The sequence below is a fragment of the Tamandua tetradactyla genome, chromosome 1, assembly GCF_023851605.1.
Source record: "Tamandua tetradactyla isolate mTamTet1 chromosome 1, mTamTet1.pri, whole genome shotgun sequence".
In the NCBI taxonomy this organism is placed as follows: Eukaryota; Metazoa; Chordata; class Mammalia; order Pilosa; family Myrmecophagidae; genus Tamandua; species Tamandua tetradactyla.
Window position 1 is genome coordinate 141,120,996 of NC_135327.1, and position 21,020 is coordinate 141,142,015.

A 21,020-nucleotide genomic window follows, 5' to 3' on the forward strand; every position below is an offset into this window, starting at 1 on the left:
CTTCTCCTTCTCAAACTATCTGCTTCCGACTCAGAAACTCAGGACCTGGCCTGCTAGCAGCTTTCACTCTATTGTGCGAATGCTGCTTCTTGATAGTACATTGTCTTTCCCCCTTCAGTGATTTCTTGTCTATTTCCATTCAGAGACTGCCATATCTAAAAAAACAACTGGCCAAGATACAGGGTGGCAGTATCTACAGCTTGCCCCAGAAGATGCTGACTGCAAGGAATCTGCTATAAGCAAGATTGAAAACACAAAGAGCTCACCAGCAGTACCTTTTCTACTCAAAACCTCTAAAATATTTGCTCCATTCCCTTCAGTAATGGAAGCTCTCTGCAGTGGAGGTTCTCATGTATTGAGAATCACATTGCAGAGTCAGATAACCAGAGATGCAGGCAGGATAAAATGGTACCTCACTCCTTCAAAACTTCCTTAGCTGAATGCCTACTAGATTTTGGGACTGGACCTAGACCAGAAGCTGTTCATATGAATCTGCTTTCCAAGCTGGAGATCTGAAAATTCAGGGTATGAGTGAGGGTGTGGGAGGCAAGCCCTCTCACACACTGCTGGGAGGAGGTGTTGCTGAGGGGGTGTAAGCTGGGACAACCTCTCTGAAAAGCAAATAATCAACAAGTATCAAACACTTTTCAACACTGATATGATTTTCACAGAGTGGATATAATATTCCATTATGCCATGTAAAGAACAGTCTACTCGTAACTGACTCCTCACACATAATGACAGGCCACAAAATGGCTGGAGGCAAAAACAGAAGAGAGAGCGTCTGCCATTCTGAGGAGCTCAAACTTCTGTAGACTGCAGTAGTCTCCAGTAAATTAGGAAATGGAGACTTAAGTTTCTTGAACGATTTTCCCAGACATTCAAACTCTTAGTCTGGCATTTGTTCTGATTAATATTCTTAATTAATAACATTCAGTTCAATTGTCCCATCTTTGACTTCCAGAGTTCTTCAAATCCATCTGCTCCAGCCAAAAAGACATCTCACCTTCCTGATGCTCACTGGGTCTCCCTGTGTTTTGTCTGACCTGGGAATACCTTCCCCTGTCTCTTTCTCTTATCTAATCAAACCTTAAATATTCCTCAAAACCCAGTGACCCCAACCCTACCCTGGTAGTTCCCATTTTTTTACTCATATAAGGCTACACCCCCTTATTTTGCCCACAACTCAATTCCTATTTTCCTGAAAGAGATGGTCTTATACTCTTTTGAATTCCTTACTGAACTGGACTACTATCATGGGCCAAATGACTTAAAGTTAGAGGGTTAAGACGAAGTCTGGGAGAGAATATAGAATTTGGCTACAGACAAGACTGAAAATGATTCCAGGTCAGTGGGGGGTGGGGGGTGTGGGGTGAGTAAAACTCAAGCAAAGGCAAAGCAGTGGAAATGGTGGGCTTGACTCAAGTGGCAGGATCACCCTTAGGACTAGGAAGAAAAGTTTAGTAGGTAAAGAGGGAGGGAAAGCTAATGGAAGACCCGTAAGTTAAGAATGAGGTGTTTTGTATTGTACTGCCATGGATTCTTGAGTAAATGTCCTGTAAGTACTCCCAGAGAAAATTCCAGGGTAGATGAATGCGCATTTTTAAGTGGGAGAACTGAGGAGAGGGGAAGAATGTTGGGTTTAGAGTCAGATGATTTGGGTTTGGGTCTGGCTGTGCTTCTTTCTCCCTGGTAACAAAAGGCAATCCAAACTGACTCTTAGTTTCCCCCTATGTAAAATGGTCATAAGAATACCGATTTTAGGAGACTTTTTTAAAATTAAATATAACAACATACAAACACAAACATTCTCACTATATGATCATTCCATTCTTAATATATAATCAGTAACTTACAATATCATCACATAGTTGTATATTCATCATCATGATCATTTCTTAGAACATTTACATCAATTCAGAAAAAAATAAAAAGAAAACAGAAAAGAATTCATACATACCATACTCTCTACCCCTCCCTTTCATTGATCACTAGCATTTCAAACTACTAACATTTTAACATTTGTTCCCCCTATTATTTATTTTTAATCCATACGTATTACTAGGAGACTTTTAAAGGAACAAAATGAGGCAATGAATGTAAAAATGGTTAGTTAGCACAAGTATCCAGCCTGTGATGTTGGATCCCAGTTTTCCTGTTACTATTCTGGGCAGGTCTTGCTTCCAACGAAAAATTAAGAATGAAGAATTAGAGGTAGAAGTCTTTGAGAAGTCATTCTAGTGCATCCCCTTCACAGCAAACATAAAAAAAAATAGTATTCAGAGAAGCTGTGTGATTTGAGAGCTAGTTCATTATCTATCCCTCACCCTGGGTCCCTGGTGCTGGACAGTGTCTGACATGGAGTGGGTGCTTCGTAGGTGCTGAATGAATGAATGAATGACTTGTCTTCAGCCACACAGTCAGTTGGTGGCTGAGGAGAGGGCTAGAGGTTAACTCTTCCCATTATGACATTCGGCTCCAGGGACAGGAACCAAGAACTGTTGTTTTTAACGATGCTCCTAAGTTCCTAATTTATCTCAGATCCTAATCCATCAACAGCACCTCTATTAGAGATACCGGTATCTCTAATAATGGTATCAGCAAAACAAACAAACAAACAGCCCTTACTCTTTTGCTGTCTTGGAAACATGTTTATGACAAGATTTCCTGGGGGAGAATGGAACAACAAACAGCCACAGAGGGGGAGTTTTTCCAGACAGCCAAAATTTGGTACTATCAACCAATAAGATTAATACCCAGAAAAAGGAAAGGAAAACAAAACAAAACAAAACTCTGAGAAGAGCTTTTTAGCTTTGTCCTGGCAGAAATGCTTGGTTCCCCCACCACCCGCCACAGTTTATATTAGGATATCCAAAAGATGCTTGGCTAATATGATTAAAATATTTCAGCCAGAATCTTTAAGGCCAAGCAACTATTAATTTTATTTCTCTTCACTGAATAATGGTGATAAAAATCTGAAATTAAAAATTTCTCTAAGGGAAAGAGCAAAATAAATCAACATATTAAAATTCCAAGCCTCGCCACAGCCACTATCTGTGCATTTTCTGTGTTGAACTCTTACACCACCAGACATCCCACCTCTACTTGTTCACTTGTGAAATGATTATGGCTTCAATTTTGACACCAACCAGGGTCCTGCCACTCTGCCCTTTGCAGGTGAGCCCTCATTGGTCAGGAAATTGGGGAAGTTGGTCTCACCAGTGGTGTTCCAACCTCAAGTCCCAGCAGGCAGCTACTGCTGCCGATGGGGGGCAGAGAAGCTTTGTTTATCACGGGAAAATTCTCTCTAACTGCCTCTGGGTGGGTCTCAACCCATCAGTAGGACAGAACAGTGCTTTCTGTGAAGTAAATGAGTTGTCAGTGAGCCACAGTAACAAAGACAAAAGCGCTGATTACCAAAGTTAGCTCAGATTTCCTCTTCGCCCCCCAAGGTTGTAAACAGAAGGAAGGAACTTACCACAGTGATCACAATTTACCAAGCTCCCACATCCACTCCTTTATACCATTACTTCTGAATCAGTTAACTCAACAAAGCAGGAAAAAGATATGTAAAGGGCCAGACCCTCTAGGATAGCCAGCAATTATCCATCTTAGGTAGACACGATCCAAGTTGTGTTCCTGTACCATTTCCAGCTGTTCGCACTCTAAAATCACTGTAATCAATGACTAATGGGTAATGTGATTTTAGTCACATCCATATATCCTTCACAACCTCTTAGGGTCCTCAGAGGAGACTAGCTTAGCAAGTAGAATGATTTTTTGGAGAGAATAATAAAACTTTCTCCCCAAACATTATAGAACATTCTGTTTTACTGCCTTCACATATACCACAAGCATCCTCAATAGCAACACTTCCAAGGGTCTGAGCTAAGAGGGTTTATTGACAGGCTCTCAAATATTGTGTTCTGTTTTGGGACAGGAAGAGGCTGGAGTTTTTACCCCCTTGAGGTCCTGTTTACCTCTCCGTGGATAAGCCAGCACTTTCCAGATCTGTATTCCTCATAGCCACCTCCACCTCTACTATCTAAAATCCTATCCATTCTCTGATGTACTTCTTTCCAAGGAGCCCTTCCTGATCACCTCAGGTATAACTGCCATATTTATCTAAAAGCTGTGGACACCCAAAGGTAATAAAAATTCCCTTTTCCACTGTGAGTACAGAACTAGCACACAAGATTAAGAAAGCTTAAAGATACCAAGAAAGCAAGCCTGAGTGCCAAAACTGTGTGTGCTCACCACACAATGACTCAGAGCTCTAATCTGCCAGAAGCAGGCTGCCCTATCCTCAAATGTGTCATTCTTATCTAGAATACCCTCTCTTGTTCTTTTCCTCACCAAATGGCCAAATTACTCACAGCTTTCCCTTTATTACAATGGGGGGCTTTATCTCCTTAATAAATGAGAGGCTGACAACCATCATATTTCCTTCTTACAACAGTGATCAACAAAGCTCTTGGTTTGTCTAGATTTCTTGAGCTAGATGCTGGCTTTACAGCTACAAGTCTAACTACATGCTTTACCTAGGTCCAACACCAAAATACAGCTTTGTGAATAGTTGATGAAATTATATGTATAAGTCACTTCCCAAGATAGGGACAAGAGAAAAAAACTGAAATAAGTATGGTTTTCAAAGAACAGTAGTAAAGTTTTTTCAAACTATTTTTCAGGAGTGGAAAACAATCCTAATTCCCTAAGACTCATTTTGTCATCTGATTCTTCACGATCTATAAAATTGTTGCTAAATGTCTGATTTTTTTTTAACCATTTAATGTAATAAATATCCTTATTATTTTGCCTACAAAAAGATCGCACTAAGCTATGGATGTTAAACAATAGGGTGTCTGTTATATTTCCTTTGGATTATTTTCAATATGGTCAGTATAAAGTTATGTTCAAACTAATAATTATGATAACCATTTAAGTTTATGTGAGCTATATTTACCAAATACATAAAAAGTTTCATAAATTCTTTTTTTTAATGCACATTGAAGTGTGGCTAAGAGAGGACACAAAGTATCTCTTTCACACAGAAACTGAGGCACAGGGAAAAAAGGAAATGAACTGTGGCTTTCTAACTCATGACTGCTTCTTCTATTAGAACTTTCCCTTATTAATGACACTTAAGTCCATTGACTATTTTCTCAAATACAAAATCCAACAATAAAATGTTTTATTTTAAACAATTTTGCAAATTTTGCAAAGTAATCTAGGTTAATAGTCTTTAGAATTAGACGAACCAAGGTTCAAATCTTGGTCCAAACATTTTTCTATCTGTGTGACCTTGGACAAATTATTTACCCTATCTTAGCATCAGTTTCAGTGGGTTGTGGAGTCACCTCAGCCTGGCTTGCAAGCAGATGGTCAGATTTGTTAAATTTTCAGAGCTCTGAGAAATGGTTGTTAAACACAGTCATTGTTAAAAATTAAATAAATTATATTAAAAACAAAATTAACAAATACTCAAAATGCAACATGTCTTGATTTTTTTACTACATGGCCCTATTATCCACGCTCTTGAGGTTGTTTCCATCTATTTTATCTGTATGGTAGAAATACTATAATTGGGTGCTACTGAGAATTTCTTCTCAACAACCTGCTAAGTGATGTATAGTTGGCAGCTTGAAATTGGCCATGGTAAGAATATTTATACTATGAAAACAGAAAATACTACAAATAAGCCTCTATCTCTCAAATTGCCCTGCCCCATCATGATGCAGTCAGTTGTTAAAGTTACCAGCACACCATTGCTCAGTTTCTGCATCTCTATAATGCAAATATTGTTACCCACCTCAACGAAGTATTTGTAAAGATTAAATGAGATAATAAATGTAAAGCACTTACCTTAACACCTGGCACATAGTCAATACCCAGCAAATAGCAATTATTACTACCATCCATTAAAATATAGAACAAAGGACAATGGAATTGTCCACACAAATATAAGTGCATTGCAATCTCAAATTTAATTGTTAGCATTCACTTTGATACATAATCTACTTATACATAACTAGATTTAGCTGGTCACAAAGCTCTTATTGTTCAATTACCCCTTATTAATAGACTGTCAAATCTGAATCTCCATTCCCACTTCTGTAGACTAGATTTCTACTTTTGATTAGTCCTTGTCATATACACCCAGATGTATCACAGGAACTTCAAATACAGCCATTCAAAATAAAATTCTTTACTCTTCTTTCCCACTCTTACTCCTTCTTTAGTTATCTTGATTAGTCACTGTACAGAAGCATAAAATCTTGAAGCTGAAAAAGATTTTAGAGATCTCCAGCCAACTAGCCACTCCACAGATGAGGAAACCAAGGCTGAAAAAACAAATAATTATCCAGGGTTGCACAACTGTTTTGTGGCATAACAAAGACTTGATCCCAGGTCTCCTAATTCCAGTTCTGGGCTCCTTTCATCATACCACAGTCTTTTGTTAGCATGCAAAAAAACAAATAAATAAAGGGGGATGTGGGGGAGAAATTCCTTTCCACTCTTGCTTTGCTTATGCAATCTCCATTCAGTGTGGCTAATGCATTCATCCCTGTACATACCTGTATGGCTTTCTCCCACCCCACCACAAACCACAGGGGTGAACAAGTAAAATGTTTCATGATCTCTGCTGCTCTGAAAAGGGTGATTGAAAATTATATTGCCTAGAGAGAACTGAAATGACCTTGGAATCTCCCAGTTCTGAGGCTTTCATAGCCTATCTTATATCTTTAAGCTTGGTGGGTCCCAGTTCAAGAACTACTGATAAACTATTATTATTGTATTAAGCATTGCAATCATTTTAAAATCTCTTTTAAAATTTTTGTTGGTTTGTGTGTAATAGCTACAATTGATGAAAAAATATTTTCACACTTCTGTTTCTTAGTTTCCTAGGCTCTTTTCATCCTGGAAACCTGAATATCAGGCTCAACCTCTATCAAGAGATCACTAAATATTATTCAACTTCTCAGCCACCTACCCAATAGGCCTCCTAACTTCACTTGAAGCATGTGGTTAGCCATGCCTTGAGATGAGCTGCAGTCTCATTCATTCATTCATCCATCCATCAAATGACTGAAAGCCTGCTATGTGCCAGGTATTTTTCCACATAAAGCACAGCTAAATAAAGCACCATTCTAGCCATCAGAAGTTCACAGTAGGGAGCAGAGCAGACAAATGAGTAGACTTCTGAATACATAGTAAATACAGGGTGAAGAGTGTAATGGTAGAAATATACACAGGAGGGACCTCAACTCAGCTTGGGAGGGTGTGGATAGGGGTCAGCAAGAGCTTCCTAGAGAGGCTGTGATTGACTAGAGCCTTGAAGGCTGAGTGAAAGATAACCTGGTGAATAAGAGAAGGAGGCAGGATGGAGGATGTCTAGGCACAGGCAAAAGGTGAGCCTAGAGAAACAACTGAAGCTGAAAAGGAAGCACAGGCAAGGCACACAGGCAGAAACTCCTATGGCAAGCTCTTCTATTCTCTACTTTTTACTGTCCTAACTCTGAACCTTGGCAGACTCCCCATTCTTCATCTGGCTCCTTCTCTCATTCCATATTCAGAGTTGTTGGTTTCTGGTCATTTGGGTTTCAGCCTGAGCTTTGCTGGATATCAGCCCTCCTTTCCATTCTGGCTGTGGCTGTCCAAATCCTGGCTTCCTATCCGGTGCCATAATCCATTGCTACGCAGAGTTGGAGACAAATCAATCTGTAGGAAAAGTGGTCACCCAAAGTGCCATCGATGGGAGAAGCCTCAGAATTGCACATGAACAGAACAGAGGATAACCAGGAACAATTGCCCTCCCAGCTGGCACTTTCTCATATAAAAGTAGGATAGCTTTTTTTCTCTCCATTAAAACTCTTAGTCCTACACATATTTTCCAATTTAAGATTTTGAGAGAAATAAGGACACATTTTAGAGAGCTCTGAAATGATCAGGGAACTAATGGGATCCAGGAATGTCAGCAAGGAAACCAGTGTGGCTGGGGTGGAGTTAGCAGAGGGAGAGTAGTAGGAAAAGATGTCAGAGAGGCAGCTGGGGAGGGAGCAGGTTACATAGGCCATGCAAGGCTTTTCTTTTATTCGAAGTGAATAGAAGGCTTTGCCAGGAACTTGAGCAGAGGCTAAACACATGATTTAAAAAGATGATTCTAGATGCCATGTTGACAGAAGACTGTAGGAGGCAAGAGTGACAGTTTAGTGCCAATAATCCTGGCAAGAGATGATGGTGTCTTGGACTGGGGTGGTAGCTGTGGAGGTGGTACGGGGTAGTCAGATTCTGGATATATTCTGAAGGTAGAATCAACTGGATTTCCTGGCATTTCTTGTGGAATGGGAGAAAAAGAAAAGAATCAAGGATGACTTCAAGATTTTTGACCTGAGCAATTGTTAAGGTGGAGCTGCCAGTACCTAAGAGAACAAAAGAAGGCTATAGGTGGAGCAAGGATTTATTAGAGCAGGAATTAAAAATATATATATAGGAGTCCAGTATTTGAGAGAAAAATCTGGATTGTTGACATATATCCTATAGGATATATGATTACTCCTACATATATATACTCCTATATATATATGTGCATATATATTTGTGTATTTTTACTGTATTTATTTTATTTATATATTGGTATGTATATATGATAATAGACAGAGACGAATGCTCATTGTGGGTGATATTTAAATCCTGGGTCATAACATTTCAGGTAATTAAAAATTTCATCTTCTTTTATCTTGCATATATTTAAAATTTTTCTGCATTAAACATGTAACAAGAAAAAAAAAAAAGCCCAAAGATTTTTTTTTTTAAATAAGAAAAGATAATTTAAAGAGACACGTTCAAGGGTTCAACGTGTCTCTTTAAAAAGCATTTAAGTATAAGCTGGAATAAGTGAAATTCCAAACTTATAAAATGAAAATAGATTTCAGTTTCCAGTGTAGAACCTCTTACTTAAAGGAAAGAACCTTAAAACTCTGTGAATCATCAATTAGCTATCTTTGAAATTATTATTTCATAACTGTCATATCAATGTACCTGTTTGCACTGGATACTGAAAAACCTCTTGTCCTTGTTTGGGCCCAGTGATGGAGGAGGCTTTTCAGATGAGATGAAACCAGAGAAAAGATATAACCTCAACCACATAAATATTTCAACATGCACTCTGGTATTCATTAGAGAATCAGTCACATTATTTTATGCACCTAAAATGCTTATGCAATCCCAAAAGAATGTGCAATATCTCTAAAACATAAAACTGATTTTCACTTCTCTTTGAAGCTCGCCATCATTCATTTTATTTTTTTCTAAGTATGGTTAAAACTCTTTCACAATATTGTATAAAAATTTTTTTCCTTTTTTCTTGGTCAACAGTGACTATGTTAAAGTTTAGTCCTTGACACATTTCATTTATACTAATTCAGAGCTCCTAGAAGGCAGGGATGCTGCTTTATTTATCACAGTATACATACAGCAGGCACTCAACACTGATGAAATGCATCTAAGTATAAGCTTCTATTCTCAGGCTTTTTGTATTCTTAAAACCTTTTTGTCCCTAGGTCAGATTTATTAACACGACTTAGTGTGAGAAATTCCAAACTTATAAAATGAAAATAGATTTCATTTTCCAATGTAGAACCTGATGATTCACAGAGTTTTAAGATTCACCTTAAGCTACTGAGCTTTTTTGTTGTTAGAGCAATTATCCTACCTCAACTAACAAAGATTCACCTTAAAACTCTGTGAATCATCAATTAGTCATCTTTGAGATTATTTTTTCATAACTGTCATCTCAATGTACTAGGACTGAAAGAGTCAGAGTGTAAGGGAGGTAGCTTCACAGGTTCTTTCTGAAACTGTAGGAGCAGTCATTATTGCTAAGACATCTGTGGTTCATTAATGAGCCCTCTTCTTACTCCCATTTACTAATGGTGCTCAGTTTTAAATGGCACAATTTCCAGTGCCCAGAACAGCTCCAGTCTGACATCGAGAGTTAACTCTCTATTGAATTATTAAATGAAGAAGTGGAAATGGTAAAGAGATGAACCAAAGAACCTACCATTACTTTGCATAATGATGTGAAATATTTCATTGTGTTTTGGGACTGCCTTACAAATTTAGGGGTAATTAGAAAAAAGAATTCTGTTCCTCTTCACACATTTAGACCAAATTCAAATAACTAATGAGGCCAGGAGAGTAATACAATTAAATGGTAGTAGTTCAGGTGTCAGTACAGGTGTAGCTGTATCAGAGTGGAGGAGAGGATGCCAAACTGAAGAAAGCAGCTTTACCTCAAGGGGGTGCTGGGGTGAGGGGCCTTGACCCCAAACTCTTGTGGCGATATGGGAATGCAGGCTCAATTCTACTAGTTCTTTCCGTTTTTCAAGAGAAACTTAAAATATAGATCCTTATGTGAATTCTCTCACATTTTAAATGTTAGTTCATAAAAACTTAGACCAATTTAAAAATGCTGTGCAGACCAAAAGATGTCTACATGTTTTACATGCAGATGTAGCCAATGGGTCCACTTTTTGAAACCTCTGATTTAGATGCTAGTGTTTTTGAGAGTTAATATTTATCTTTAGGAAGAATGTGTGTGTTTGTCTTTTGTGTATTGTTGCTAAAATAATTACCCACTGGAAACTGAGAGATCACAATAAAGAGAGATGTTGAGGGGAAACAGAAGTGGACAAGTAAAGCCTGCCCTAAAGTCTTCCACTAGAGTCCTCATGGGTATCGTTCTCTACTGAATAACTTAGATTTGGTGAAACAAACTGTAGTTGCACACTTGACAACATTTCTCCACTTCTTTCTTGTCAACAGAACCTCAGTCTTGTGCAGTAATCCACCCTTCAGGGAAGATGACTGCATTCCCAGCTCAAGAACACTTTCTGACTAGCTTACGCCAATCATGATTGTTCTATTTCCATTATCAATATCTGCTTAAGTCAAGGGCGTGTGCTAAAATATGACCCGTGTGAGTTATAGTGGGAAAGAGTATCTCAGGAAAGATTCCTTGCTCTTAAAAATAGATAAAAAAGTAAAACAGACACACAAGGAAGTTACAATCTCTCTTTTTCTGTTGGACATCGCTGGGTCTAGCAGTGAAGCCTGGAATTCAGCCATCTTGCAGTCATTAGGAGCAAAGCCCCAAGGCAGCGAATGACGAGGTAGAAAGATGGTATGGCAGAAACTGGCTGATTATTTGCAAATCAGTTTCCATTTCCTCCTGGATACACTGATCCACCATATTCCCCAGCCTTACAGTAAGAGGGACCCAGAGCTCAGTTGTGGCAAATGACAGGTGAAAGGAAATGATGTATGCGACATCCAGGCATGGGTCATAAAAAATCCTCTCTTTAATCCTCCACTCCTCTTTGTGGGCTGGATGCAGGGAACCCAGCAGAGAACCCTGAACACTATGGGACAAAGGAGCTGCAATTTGGAAGGAGCTTGGTCCTCTGTGTCACCCTAAGGAAAGCCACCAGCCAAGTATCTGTGCTGAACTAGCAACTGAGCAAGAAAGGAGGTTTGATTGCATTAAACTACTGAGCTTTTTTGTTGTTAGAGCAATTATACTACCTCAACTAACAAAGATGGAAGGAATCTAAATCCTTGATGGTAACGTTGAATGAATGAAGGCATCAAACTCAGAGCTTCCTACTTCTGAACTTTTTGTTATGCAGAATAATAAAAATGTCCTAGGATGTCATCAACATGGCAATGTAAGACATCAACTGAAAAACCTCCCCAGAGAGTCACTGAATAAGGGGACAAATCCCACTTGGTTAGAAATCTGAAAGATAATAGAAACTGGAAAAGGACTCCAAAAATGCTGAACCAAAGAAAAAGAAAATCATCAGGTCTGAAATTTTCATCCTGGACTCACCAGTCCATAACCCTCCCCCTCACTTACTCCCATCCAGTTTGGGAGTAGCTCAGAGGTAGCAGTCCTCTCCCCAGGGAAACAGACCAGAGAGCCACTCAGAGTAGAGAGTTAGAGCTCCATGCATATCCAGGCACAAGGACACAAGCTACTGAGAAGTGCTGCATATAAAAGGGCTCCCCACCTCCCTGGGGAGGAGAAGACCAAAGTAGGAATGTTGGCAATGCTGCTCTCACTTAATCCGGTTTCTGTTGGTTTAACCATCCAAATCCAAAACAGACTTTTTCTGAGTGGCCCACATTTCTGGATTGATCCCATCTGGCTCCTCAGGGTGGGATACCTTAATGGGGAGAAACCAGAGGTAGAAAAGCCACATGGACAAAAAAAAAAAAAAAGAAAAGAAAAGAAAAGGGGGGAGATTATTGAACTGATGTATACACAGTGAACCCTATTATAGACGATAGACCGTAGTTAAAAGTAGAAGTGTTGGGCGGGCCGCGGTGGCTCAGCGGGCAAAGTGCTTGCCTGCTATGCCGGAGGACCTCGGTTCGATTCCCGGCCCCAGCCCATGTAACAAAAACAAAGAAACAAAATACAATAAAACAAGAAAATGTTTAAAGATGTTTCCCTTTCTTCCTTCCTTCCTTCCTTCTATCCTTCCTTCCTTCTCTCTGTCTTTAAAAAAAAAAAAAAAAAAAAAAGTAGAAGTGTTGTGGGGGGTCAAGAGCAATAAATCAGGCCCTAGCTAGAAGAAGGTATCCGGAGTCACAAGATCCAGGGCCGGAAGTTCCCAAGAGTTAAAAATTGAACAATAATCATTGTTAAGAAACAAAAAGAATGGGATGTATTGTGCAAGAGCAAATGGCATTTCTCTGCTTCTGTAGATAACATTGCTTGCTTATAGCTGCAAACCAAGATGTGGCTCAAAAAGATAATGTCCTTTTTCCTGCTTCTGTGGACATGCTTGTGGTTTTTACCTTTATAAGCCCCCCTTGAGAACTCCTCCGGACTGCTCTCTGATTCCTCTTTCTTGAGTTTCTGAGGCAGTCGCCTGGCGGCTAATAAAGACTCCTAATTGGCTTGCAAATTGCTTTGACTTGTGTGGTCTCTATTCTGGTGCGCCCCACAACAGTGTAAGAGTGTTCCTTCACGAATTATAACAAATATATGACACTAATACAATGTTCTAATAATAGGGTGGTATGTAGGAAAGATACAACTAATGTAAAATATGGATGATAGTACCATTTTAATAATTTTTTATCACTTGTAACAAAGATAACTACTGTTAAAAAATTAGGATAATTATAAAAAAAAAAAATGCTATCATCAATGTAACAATTGTTCCACACCAGCGCAAGGTGTTGGTGGCAAGGTGGTGTATGGGAATTCTGAATTTTATACATGGTTGTTCTGTAAACCCACAACTCCTCTAATAAAATTTTTTTTAAGTTGTCCTTGTTGTTTAAGCCTTTTAGAGTTGTATTTCTGTTCCTTGCTACTGAAAGCATCTTTATAATAAAGATTTATTATATAGAGTATTTATAGTATAAATACTGCTCAGATTAAAGTAGAGAATGGGCCTCGGGTCAAGACCAATATATGTGGAGAAGGGTTGGGCTTTCTCAAAAAAATAGAGGTTTTCACTATGAAGATTTAAAGAAGGACTATTCTCTAGAGGAATGTGGAGCAGTTGACAGAGGTAAAAGATCAAGAACTGAGATGCATCCATGTGCCCAGTGTGATTCCACCAGTCTTCCCTGGAGTTACCATACTACTGGAAGAAAGAAATTCTTCCAGCACAAGTCTGGAACTATGAGCAGTCATCATGCTCGCTCATGGAGAGAGCTAGTGTGCAGAATGAATGTCCCAAAAACAGAAGCTGAGAGAGATAAGAGGAGAGATGAATTGAGAGGAGGAGAGGGGAGGGAAGGGGAGCACATGCCTTGGAGACATCATGTAAATGTCCAGCCATGCCTGAAGCACCACCCTTGGGCTTCCCAGGTATATAAAGCTAATATTCCTTTTCTTTTAAGTCAGCTGGAGCTAGGTTTCTGTCACCTGAAACTGAGGGTCCTGATTGATACACCCAACCACTGCAAAAATAAGAGACTAATTTTAACAATAGTCAAGATGAACAGAGACCTCACATATTTGCCTCAAATAACACTATGGTAGCTGTTGATGTTTAGCAAGCTACACATCAGCAGGTCAGCTTTAAAGGAAAGCACATTCTAGATGTTTTCAGCCTTTGCTTAGAGTCCTCTCCTCCTTTCCTCTATATTTTCCCTACTAGCTACTGCATCAGAAGGCTGTGGCAGGCCAATGGTGGTGGTGAGGTGTTCTAGTTTGCTAGCTGCTAGAATGCAATATACCAGAAATGGAATGGCTTTCAAAAGGGGGAATTAAATGAGTTGCTAGTTTACAGTTCTTAAGGCCGAGAAAATGTTCCAATTAAAACAAGTCCATAGAAATGTCCAATCTAAGGCATCCAGGTAAAGATACCTTGGTTCAAGAAGGTCAATGAAGTTCAGGGTTTCCCTCTCAAGTGAGAAGGCACATGGCGAACACAGCATCATCTGCTAGCTCCTGGCTTCTGGTTTCATGAAGCTCCCTGGGAGGCATTTACCTTCTTTGTCTCCAAAGGTCGCTGGCTCGTGGACTCTCTGCTTCATGGTGCTGCAGCATTCTCTGCTCTCTCTGAATCTCCTATTCTCTGAAACGTTTCCTCTTTTATAGGACTTCAATAAACCAATCAAGATCCACCCAAATGGGTGGAGACATGTCGTCACCTAATCCAGTTTAACAGCCACTCTTGACTAAAGCATATCATCCAGGGAGATGATCTGATTACAGTTTCAAACATACAGTATTGAATAGGGATTATTCTACCTTTATGAAATGGGATTTTGATTAAAACATGGCTTTTCTAGGGGGCATGCATCCTTTTAAACCAGCACACGGGGGAAGAATTCTGTCTATTCAAGAGCTTGGAGGAGAAACCCATGCCGTGCCTGTATTCTCTCAGGGGACTCTGCCTACTTAGTTATCTCAATAAGGACTATAATTATAATTATAATTGCCCCAGTTCCGTGTGCTTTACCAACAGTGCAACGTTGGGCAATTTATTCAACTGCTCTGAACCTTTGTTTCCTCATTTGTCAAACAGGCATAACGAATGCATACTATACAGCACTGAATGAGGAGCAGAACTGCTGCTCTGTTTAAAGTGCTCAATGCAATGCCTGGAATATAGTGATGAACACACTGTGGTACCTATATCAGTAAAATATACAGAGAGGTGGCTGAAATGAAGTTAATAGTATCATAGCTTAAACCTACAAAAATGAGAGTGGAAGATAACTTCTTGCAAAGTGCCATGCTCTGTCCTCCACAATTTCACTCTATTTTCTGCCTAATTTTCCTGACTTGTTCTCTCGAGCTTTAAATATTTTCCCCCGTAGATCCCAAATATTCATCTTATTTAGCCAAGGATGTAAAGCAATTTTTATTACAGTATTTGTTGTATTTTCTTTCTCCCATTTGCCACATCTAGCACTTTACCCAATACTCCTTGAAAGCCCTTGAGGGAGTTAATTGCCTTTTCAGGAAGTCCTTTGCAAATTTTCCCTTCCGCCCCCAAAAGGTTTTCCTTTGTTTGTATCTTAGTAGCAACTCTAAAGTTTTCAAGATTTGGACTCTGGTATTAGAATCGTCTCAGAGCATCTACATAGCAGTGGTCTGTTTCATCATCCAGTGAGCTGTGTCTGTTTTTTGCTGTGACCTTCCCTGGAAGGAAGCCAAGTGCCTATAGTAGTAGTCGTGGGGAAAATTTAAGCAGCTGTGGCCATGTAATTTAAAACCTCTGAAAAGTGTGCTGCAGTCTGTGAACAGCGTTAGTATAACATGAGGGCTGGATGTAGCCTGTTCTCCAGTGGACTTTCTCACCAACTTCAGGAAAAAGAAGACTGAAAGACAAACCTGGGTGCAGCCGGAAAGGTCCAGATAGATGAGCTTGTGGCATCCATTTCCTAAATTCAGGTACTGTAAGCCTTTGTCTGTGAACTTTTTACAATAAGCCAAACTAAGGTTCTGTAAGTTGTGAAAATGCCTGGAAAGATAGGGCAAGGGAAGAGAGGAAGGAAAGTGATTATACTTTGGTTGTTTTCTCACATCTTTCTTAAGCCATTATGACAAAGAAAAGTAATACTGTAAATTAATCTTTTCTCCAAGCAGATGTTCTATTGTTTAATCTTATTAACTCTTCATATTAAGTAAAGGAGAATGTAGTGGCATATCAGATAATGCATGATTACATTTTAAATGAAAAAGTCAGTTAATGAAAAGATTTGCCTAGATTTTTAAGAAAACTGGGATAGAGCTTGGGATGGGGTGAGGGCACATTCATATTGTTTGGAAGTTAGTTTGTTTTTGGAACTAAAGTTATAGAGTTTGCTTTATTGTTACATTTTGGTTTTCTCTTTGGAGCACCAAAATAATGTTCAAAATACATAGAAAGAACAAACCCTTTGTTAACAATTAAATGGAGATTAACTATTAATATGAGAGTGTTTAAGAGTCAGCCATTTAGGACTTGGACCTATTAGTGCCCATGCCAAAAAAAAGAACCTATAATCAAATGGTTTGAAAATCTGTAAGAATAGGCATGACTTTTTAGGTAACCGTTTTATTATTATCATTAAAGAAAGACTGCTATACAACAGAGCTTAAAAATGGGTTAAGAAGGGCAGTTTGCAAATGAGTGGATCACTCACAACAGGAATAAAAACTACATCAGAGGCTATCAATCTTTCTGAAGTTGAAATAGATTAAATATGGCCTTACCACATTGACCAAAATGAGAACGTCCAGAAAAAAAGGAGCATAATTAGGATGAGCCTGTACTACTGTGCAAGGGCTAGCAGCCTGTGGACACTCTTTGGGCAATTTCCCAAGCCCTCTTATGCCTGGCAGTTTTAAAAAGTGCAAGCACTCCCACTGCTGCCTGCTCTTGTAATGGGAGTTAACAACAAGCTCTTGGTTTGTGATCTACAACAGTTTAACAGCAAATTAGAAAACAAAAAGAATGAAAAGTGGCGGTGATAATGTCTCACTGCCTCCCCCAAAGCGAACAAACGAATATTAAAGTTTGCTTTCACATAAATGGGAAATAAAATATGCCAGATTTTCTCTTAAATCTGAAAAATACATCCGTATGAGATAATGTTTCCCATACCATAGTGAATTATCTGATTTAAAACACACATTCCCTTCTGGCGGGGACCACGTATGAAATTCAACAAGCACAGAGAGGGAAGCCTTTTGGATTCCCCAGTGGCTGCGTGGGCAGCGCCGCCTTGAAGGAGAAAGCAGCGCTAACATGCCAAAGACACGCCCCCTCTCCTGGGGCCCTGGAGTTAACTAAGAGCCGTGCCAAAGTTTTGGAAACGTCTTTGAAATGCTTGATCTTCCTCTCCCTTGAGTGGGCCTTGTGATCCAACTGAGAAAGTACAATTTTCTTGGGGCTGCAGAAGCCGGTGTTTCTAACAATCCTTCAGCTCTCTAATTTAGAGAAAGGAACATTGAATCAGGCAGGCAGCCGCACACAATGGAAAATGCACACAGTTTTGGAACCTGACCAAACTGGATTCAAAGTCCAGCCCTGATACTTAACTGCAACTTCCCTAACCTCTCAAATTGTTTGCCCATCTGTTAAGTGGAAATAATGATATCTTTTTTTTTCTCTCTTTCTGACTCAACCAACTGTGGGGCCTCCAGCTTTCTTGAGCCTCTGTTTTCTCATCTGTAAAATGGATGTGATCCTATCTGCCCTTTCCTCTCTGAGGTGTAACAATTAAATGAGAATGGAAATGTAATAGCATCTTGAAGGTGGTTTTGATGATTAAAATTATCAGGGACATGGTAGAAGTTTAAAAAATATATTTAAAGTATTATTATTATCACTTCTACCCTCAATCATACTAGCATATTAATTGTTTTCATGGAGTTTGTATTATCTTCTGCCATTTAAGGAAGTGGATGAGTATCCTTAAATGGGGATTTCACATTGCATTTACATCCTGGGCCAAGACTATTGTGCAATTTTTTTAAATCATGCAATCAGGTAACAAATACTAAAAATGGGAATTGAGCTAGAAGTTCAGCTTTTTTTGCCAGAAACATCTTTGGCAACCTGGTGAAGCCTATGGACCCCTTCTCAGCACAGTGTTTTTAAATGCATAAAAATAAAATACATAGGATTACAAAGGCAGCCAATGATATCAAAAATATAATAAAAGTATTTCTTAAAAACAAAATATGTGGACTAGTAATATATGCACTTCTTTATCAAAATAGTGAAAAACAAGATCCAGGAACAGTTCTAATTACTGTGACTTTGAAGTAGTGATGAGTGTAAATGGTATTTAGAAATATTTGTAATAGTAATGTGATAAATTATTTGTGATTTATATGAATGAAAGAGTCCCAGGGCTGCTGATACTCTTCTGGTTTTTACCTACATTTCAGTTACAATTTAGTGACAATAGAGACTTTTTTTCTCATCAAAATTCAGAGAATCCCTTCTGAATTCTTTACAGAATTCCATCTATAGTCTCCTTGGGGGATCCAGTGACCCTATTAAGAACCTCTGGTTTAGGCAAAAGAGGTTGTTCTTCATTAGACTAAATGACTCCTGAGTTGAAAATCCCCTGATGGTGCTTTTCAAGGTGGAACCTGATGGGATCCATCAGTTTGAAAACTAATTACTCTCATCTCCAGTGCCCCTTAAGCCAGGGATTTACAGTGCTCTGGCACTTAAAGCAGACTTAAAGCTGCCTAGAAAATATCAGCTGACAGTGAAATCACACTTGTAAATTTTAAGCAATACTGCCACGTCTTATCCTGAATTTTGGCAAAGAAATGTGTCCTCTCTAGTAGTGTGATCTAGTTCCTCATTTTCCCAACCAGAGACCACCTGGTAATTCTAATTCAGCTTGAGGCAGAATGTTTGCAGCCTGTGTTTATCTTTTCCTAATTATTTGGTAACTAAGCATTTCTACTGGAGGGTGAAGAGAAGTTTCTCTACTTTCTTTTGTGGTTTATCTTTCTGCTGCTGTGATAATCTTTAAGAATTTATAATTTGTATAGAGGCTATCGAGATTTTTCTTTCTCCTTTCTTTGGCTTTCTTCCCATTAAAAGAATTAAGACCTTCTGTGTTAGATCTCCAAAACCTGACAGAATTACTACTGGAAGGAATGTAGAATTGCATATTTAAATGAAAATTTCTCTAAAGTCACCAAGACAAGGCCCAGTCTGTAAAAGAGCTGATTCTTTGAATTGAGTGTTGGGCTCTTTAGTTTCACAGAGGCAGTTTTGAGTAATAGAATTCCCACAGAAAATCTAAATGCAGTAATTTGACCTCATACTTACAGGGTAGACCTTGAGCTCTACCTCAAGTCAACGCAACGGCCCCACTTTGATGGGCACTGACGAACCTATACAATACATTAGTTCCTGCCATTAAGAAGTTTCCAAGCCAACTGAAGGGTTCATCCATATGGGAAGTAATTAGACACCACTCCACGGTGGCACAGGAGGTTCCATTAAGGAGCAAAGATCACAATAGTTTTACTCAGCTCTATATGCCCAGAAGCCTTGCACCTACTGGTTGATCAGTACATGTGAATAAGTGAATGAATGTTGCTGTTAGAATTCAGAGAAACCATTGTTGGAAAAGGTGTGATTTTGAGCTATAATGAAGCAGAGAGAAGGCAAACATTCCTACTGAAGAGAAAGCAGAAGCATGCCACAATCAGATGACAGCTAAGGGCAGATAAGATTACACTGGATAATGTTGGGACAGTCAAGGAAGAATCTATAGCTTAAATGTGGAAAAGACATAAAATGATTGTTCTAGGATGTTTCTTGCAGCATGGGACAGGGTAGTTGGAAAGGAAGAGAAAGCCATCATGCTGTCTCAGGTGAGGTGCTGAGAGTGCCACCTAACTTGTGGCAATAGGAATAAATGGAAGGGATATAATTCAGGAAATATTTAGAAGCAAAAAATTTCCTGGAGAGGGCTGAGCTCTGGGCAGCCCTCATTTTCAACTTTAGTAAACTGCGCAAGTACCCAAGGAGGTGAGGGAAAATATTCAAATAAAAAACTGACAAATCAATAATGCCAAGAAGGGCAAACATATTTCTTCTGGCAAATGACTCCTTTGGAAAAAAAGTACTAAAGCCAATGTAGAGAGAATGAAAGCTGCAGCAACCAACATTTCTCTGTTATTTATAGTTAAATAATGCTTTTGCATATCCAAGCATGTTTGAAACAATGGAAAACAGCAAAAAATGGGGAATTATTATGAAATCTATTTTTATCATAGATAAAATCAGTATACATTTTTTTCATATGACAACATACGTCAGTATCAAGTACCATTATTCTGAATGTTCTCTCAATAGTAAGAACTAGAAGTTAAAAGCCAAAACTTAATTCTTATTTTGAATCCTACTTTCTATTGCCCACTAAAGGCATAGCTTCATCTGTGAAATCTGTCCCTAAAAAGTTATACATAGCTATAGTATTATATTAAATATCCTAGTAGAGTGGATTATCTTTCTGATGGGAGTGCGGGAAGAGAGCATTAGCTTCATATGGAATGTCTAAAGAAAGTACTGAGCAGTGTTTTCCTTAAACACCCCTGAAAGGGCCTTGTGTATCCTCAGGGCCCCTCACAGTGGTGCCAATGGAACCAGCTTGCACCAAGCTCTTGAGAATAGATTGTTAGCATTCTTTCCCAACTCCGCATTCAGTGACATCCTGTTGGTAGCTTAAAAAGAGCCACGGCTGAAAAATTACACCAAAGAAATTCTGTCCCTGGAACACTTTTTGAGAACCACTGATGTCCTGGAACACACTTTGAGAACCAAAAATGTAGAGGCTACAGTATGCAGAGTAAATTATAAAGATAAAAATGATGAGAGAAAAGATGACAGAGTTGAAGAACAGAGAATAAAAATTTGACCTAAAAATAATAGAGAAAACCTGAATGAAATTGAATAGAAGCATTAAAAAGAAAAACTACCTTTCTTGGCTGAGAAAAGACCTAAATTTCAATGCTTCAAGAT

The 21,020-nt window shown here is 38.9% G+C and overlaps 1 protein-coding gene across 15 annotated transcripts in view; it reads right to left on the reverse strand.

Annotated features, from left to right (window-relative positions):
• FBXL13 (F-box and leucine rich repeat protein 13) overlaps positions 1 to 21,020 on the reverse strand; it is a 309,023-nt gene that overhangs the window by 90,015 nt on the left and 197,988 nt on the right. For all 15 annotated transcript variants that reach the window (XR_013173955.1, XR_013174037.1, XM_077155879.1 and 12 more), the window contains one exon: positions 15,869 to 15,998. Coding sequence is in view for 13 of the 15 variants with exons in the window: in XM_077155879.1 (XP_077011994.1) it covers positions 15,869 to 15,998 (130 nt within the window). In the remaining 2 variants the exon portion in view is untranslated. The remainder of the gene's footprint in view (positions 1 to 15,868; positions 15,999 to 21,020) is intronic.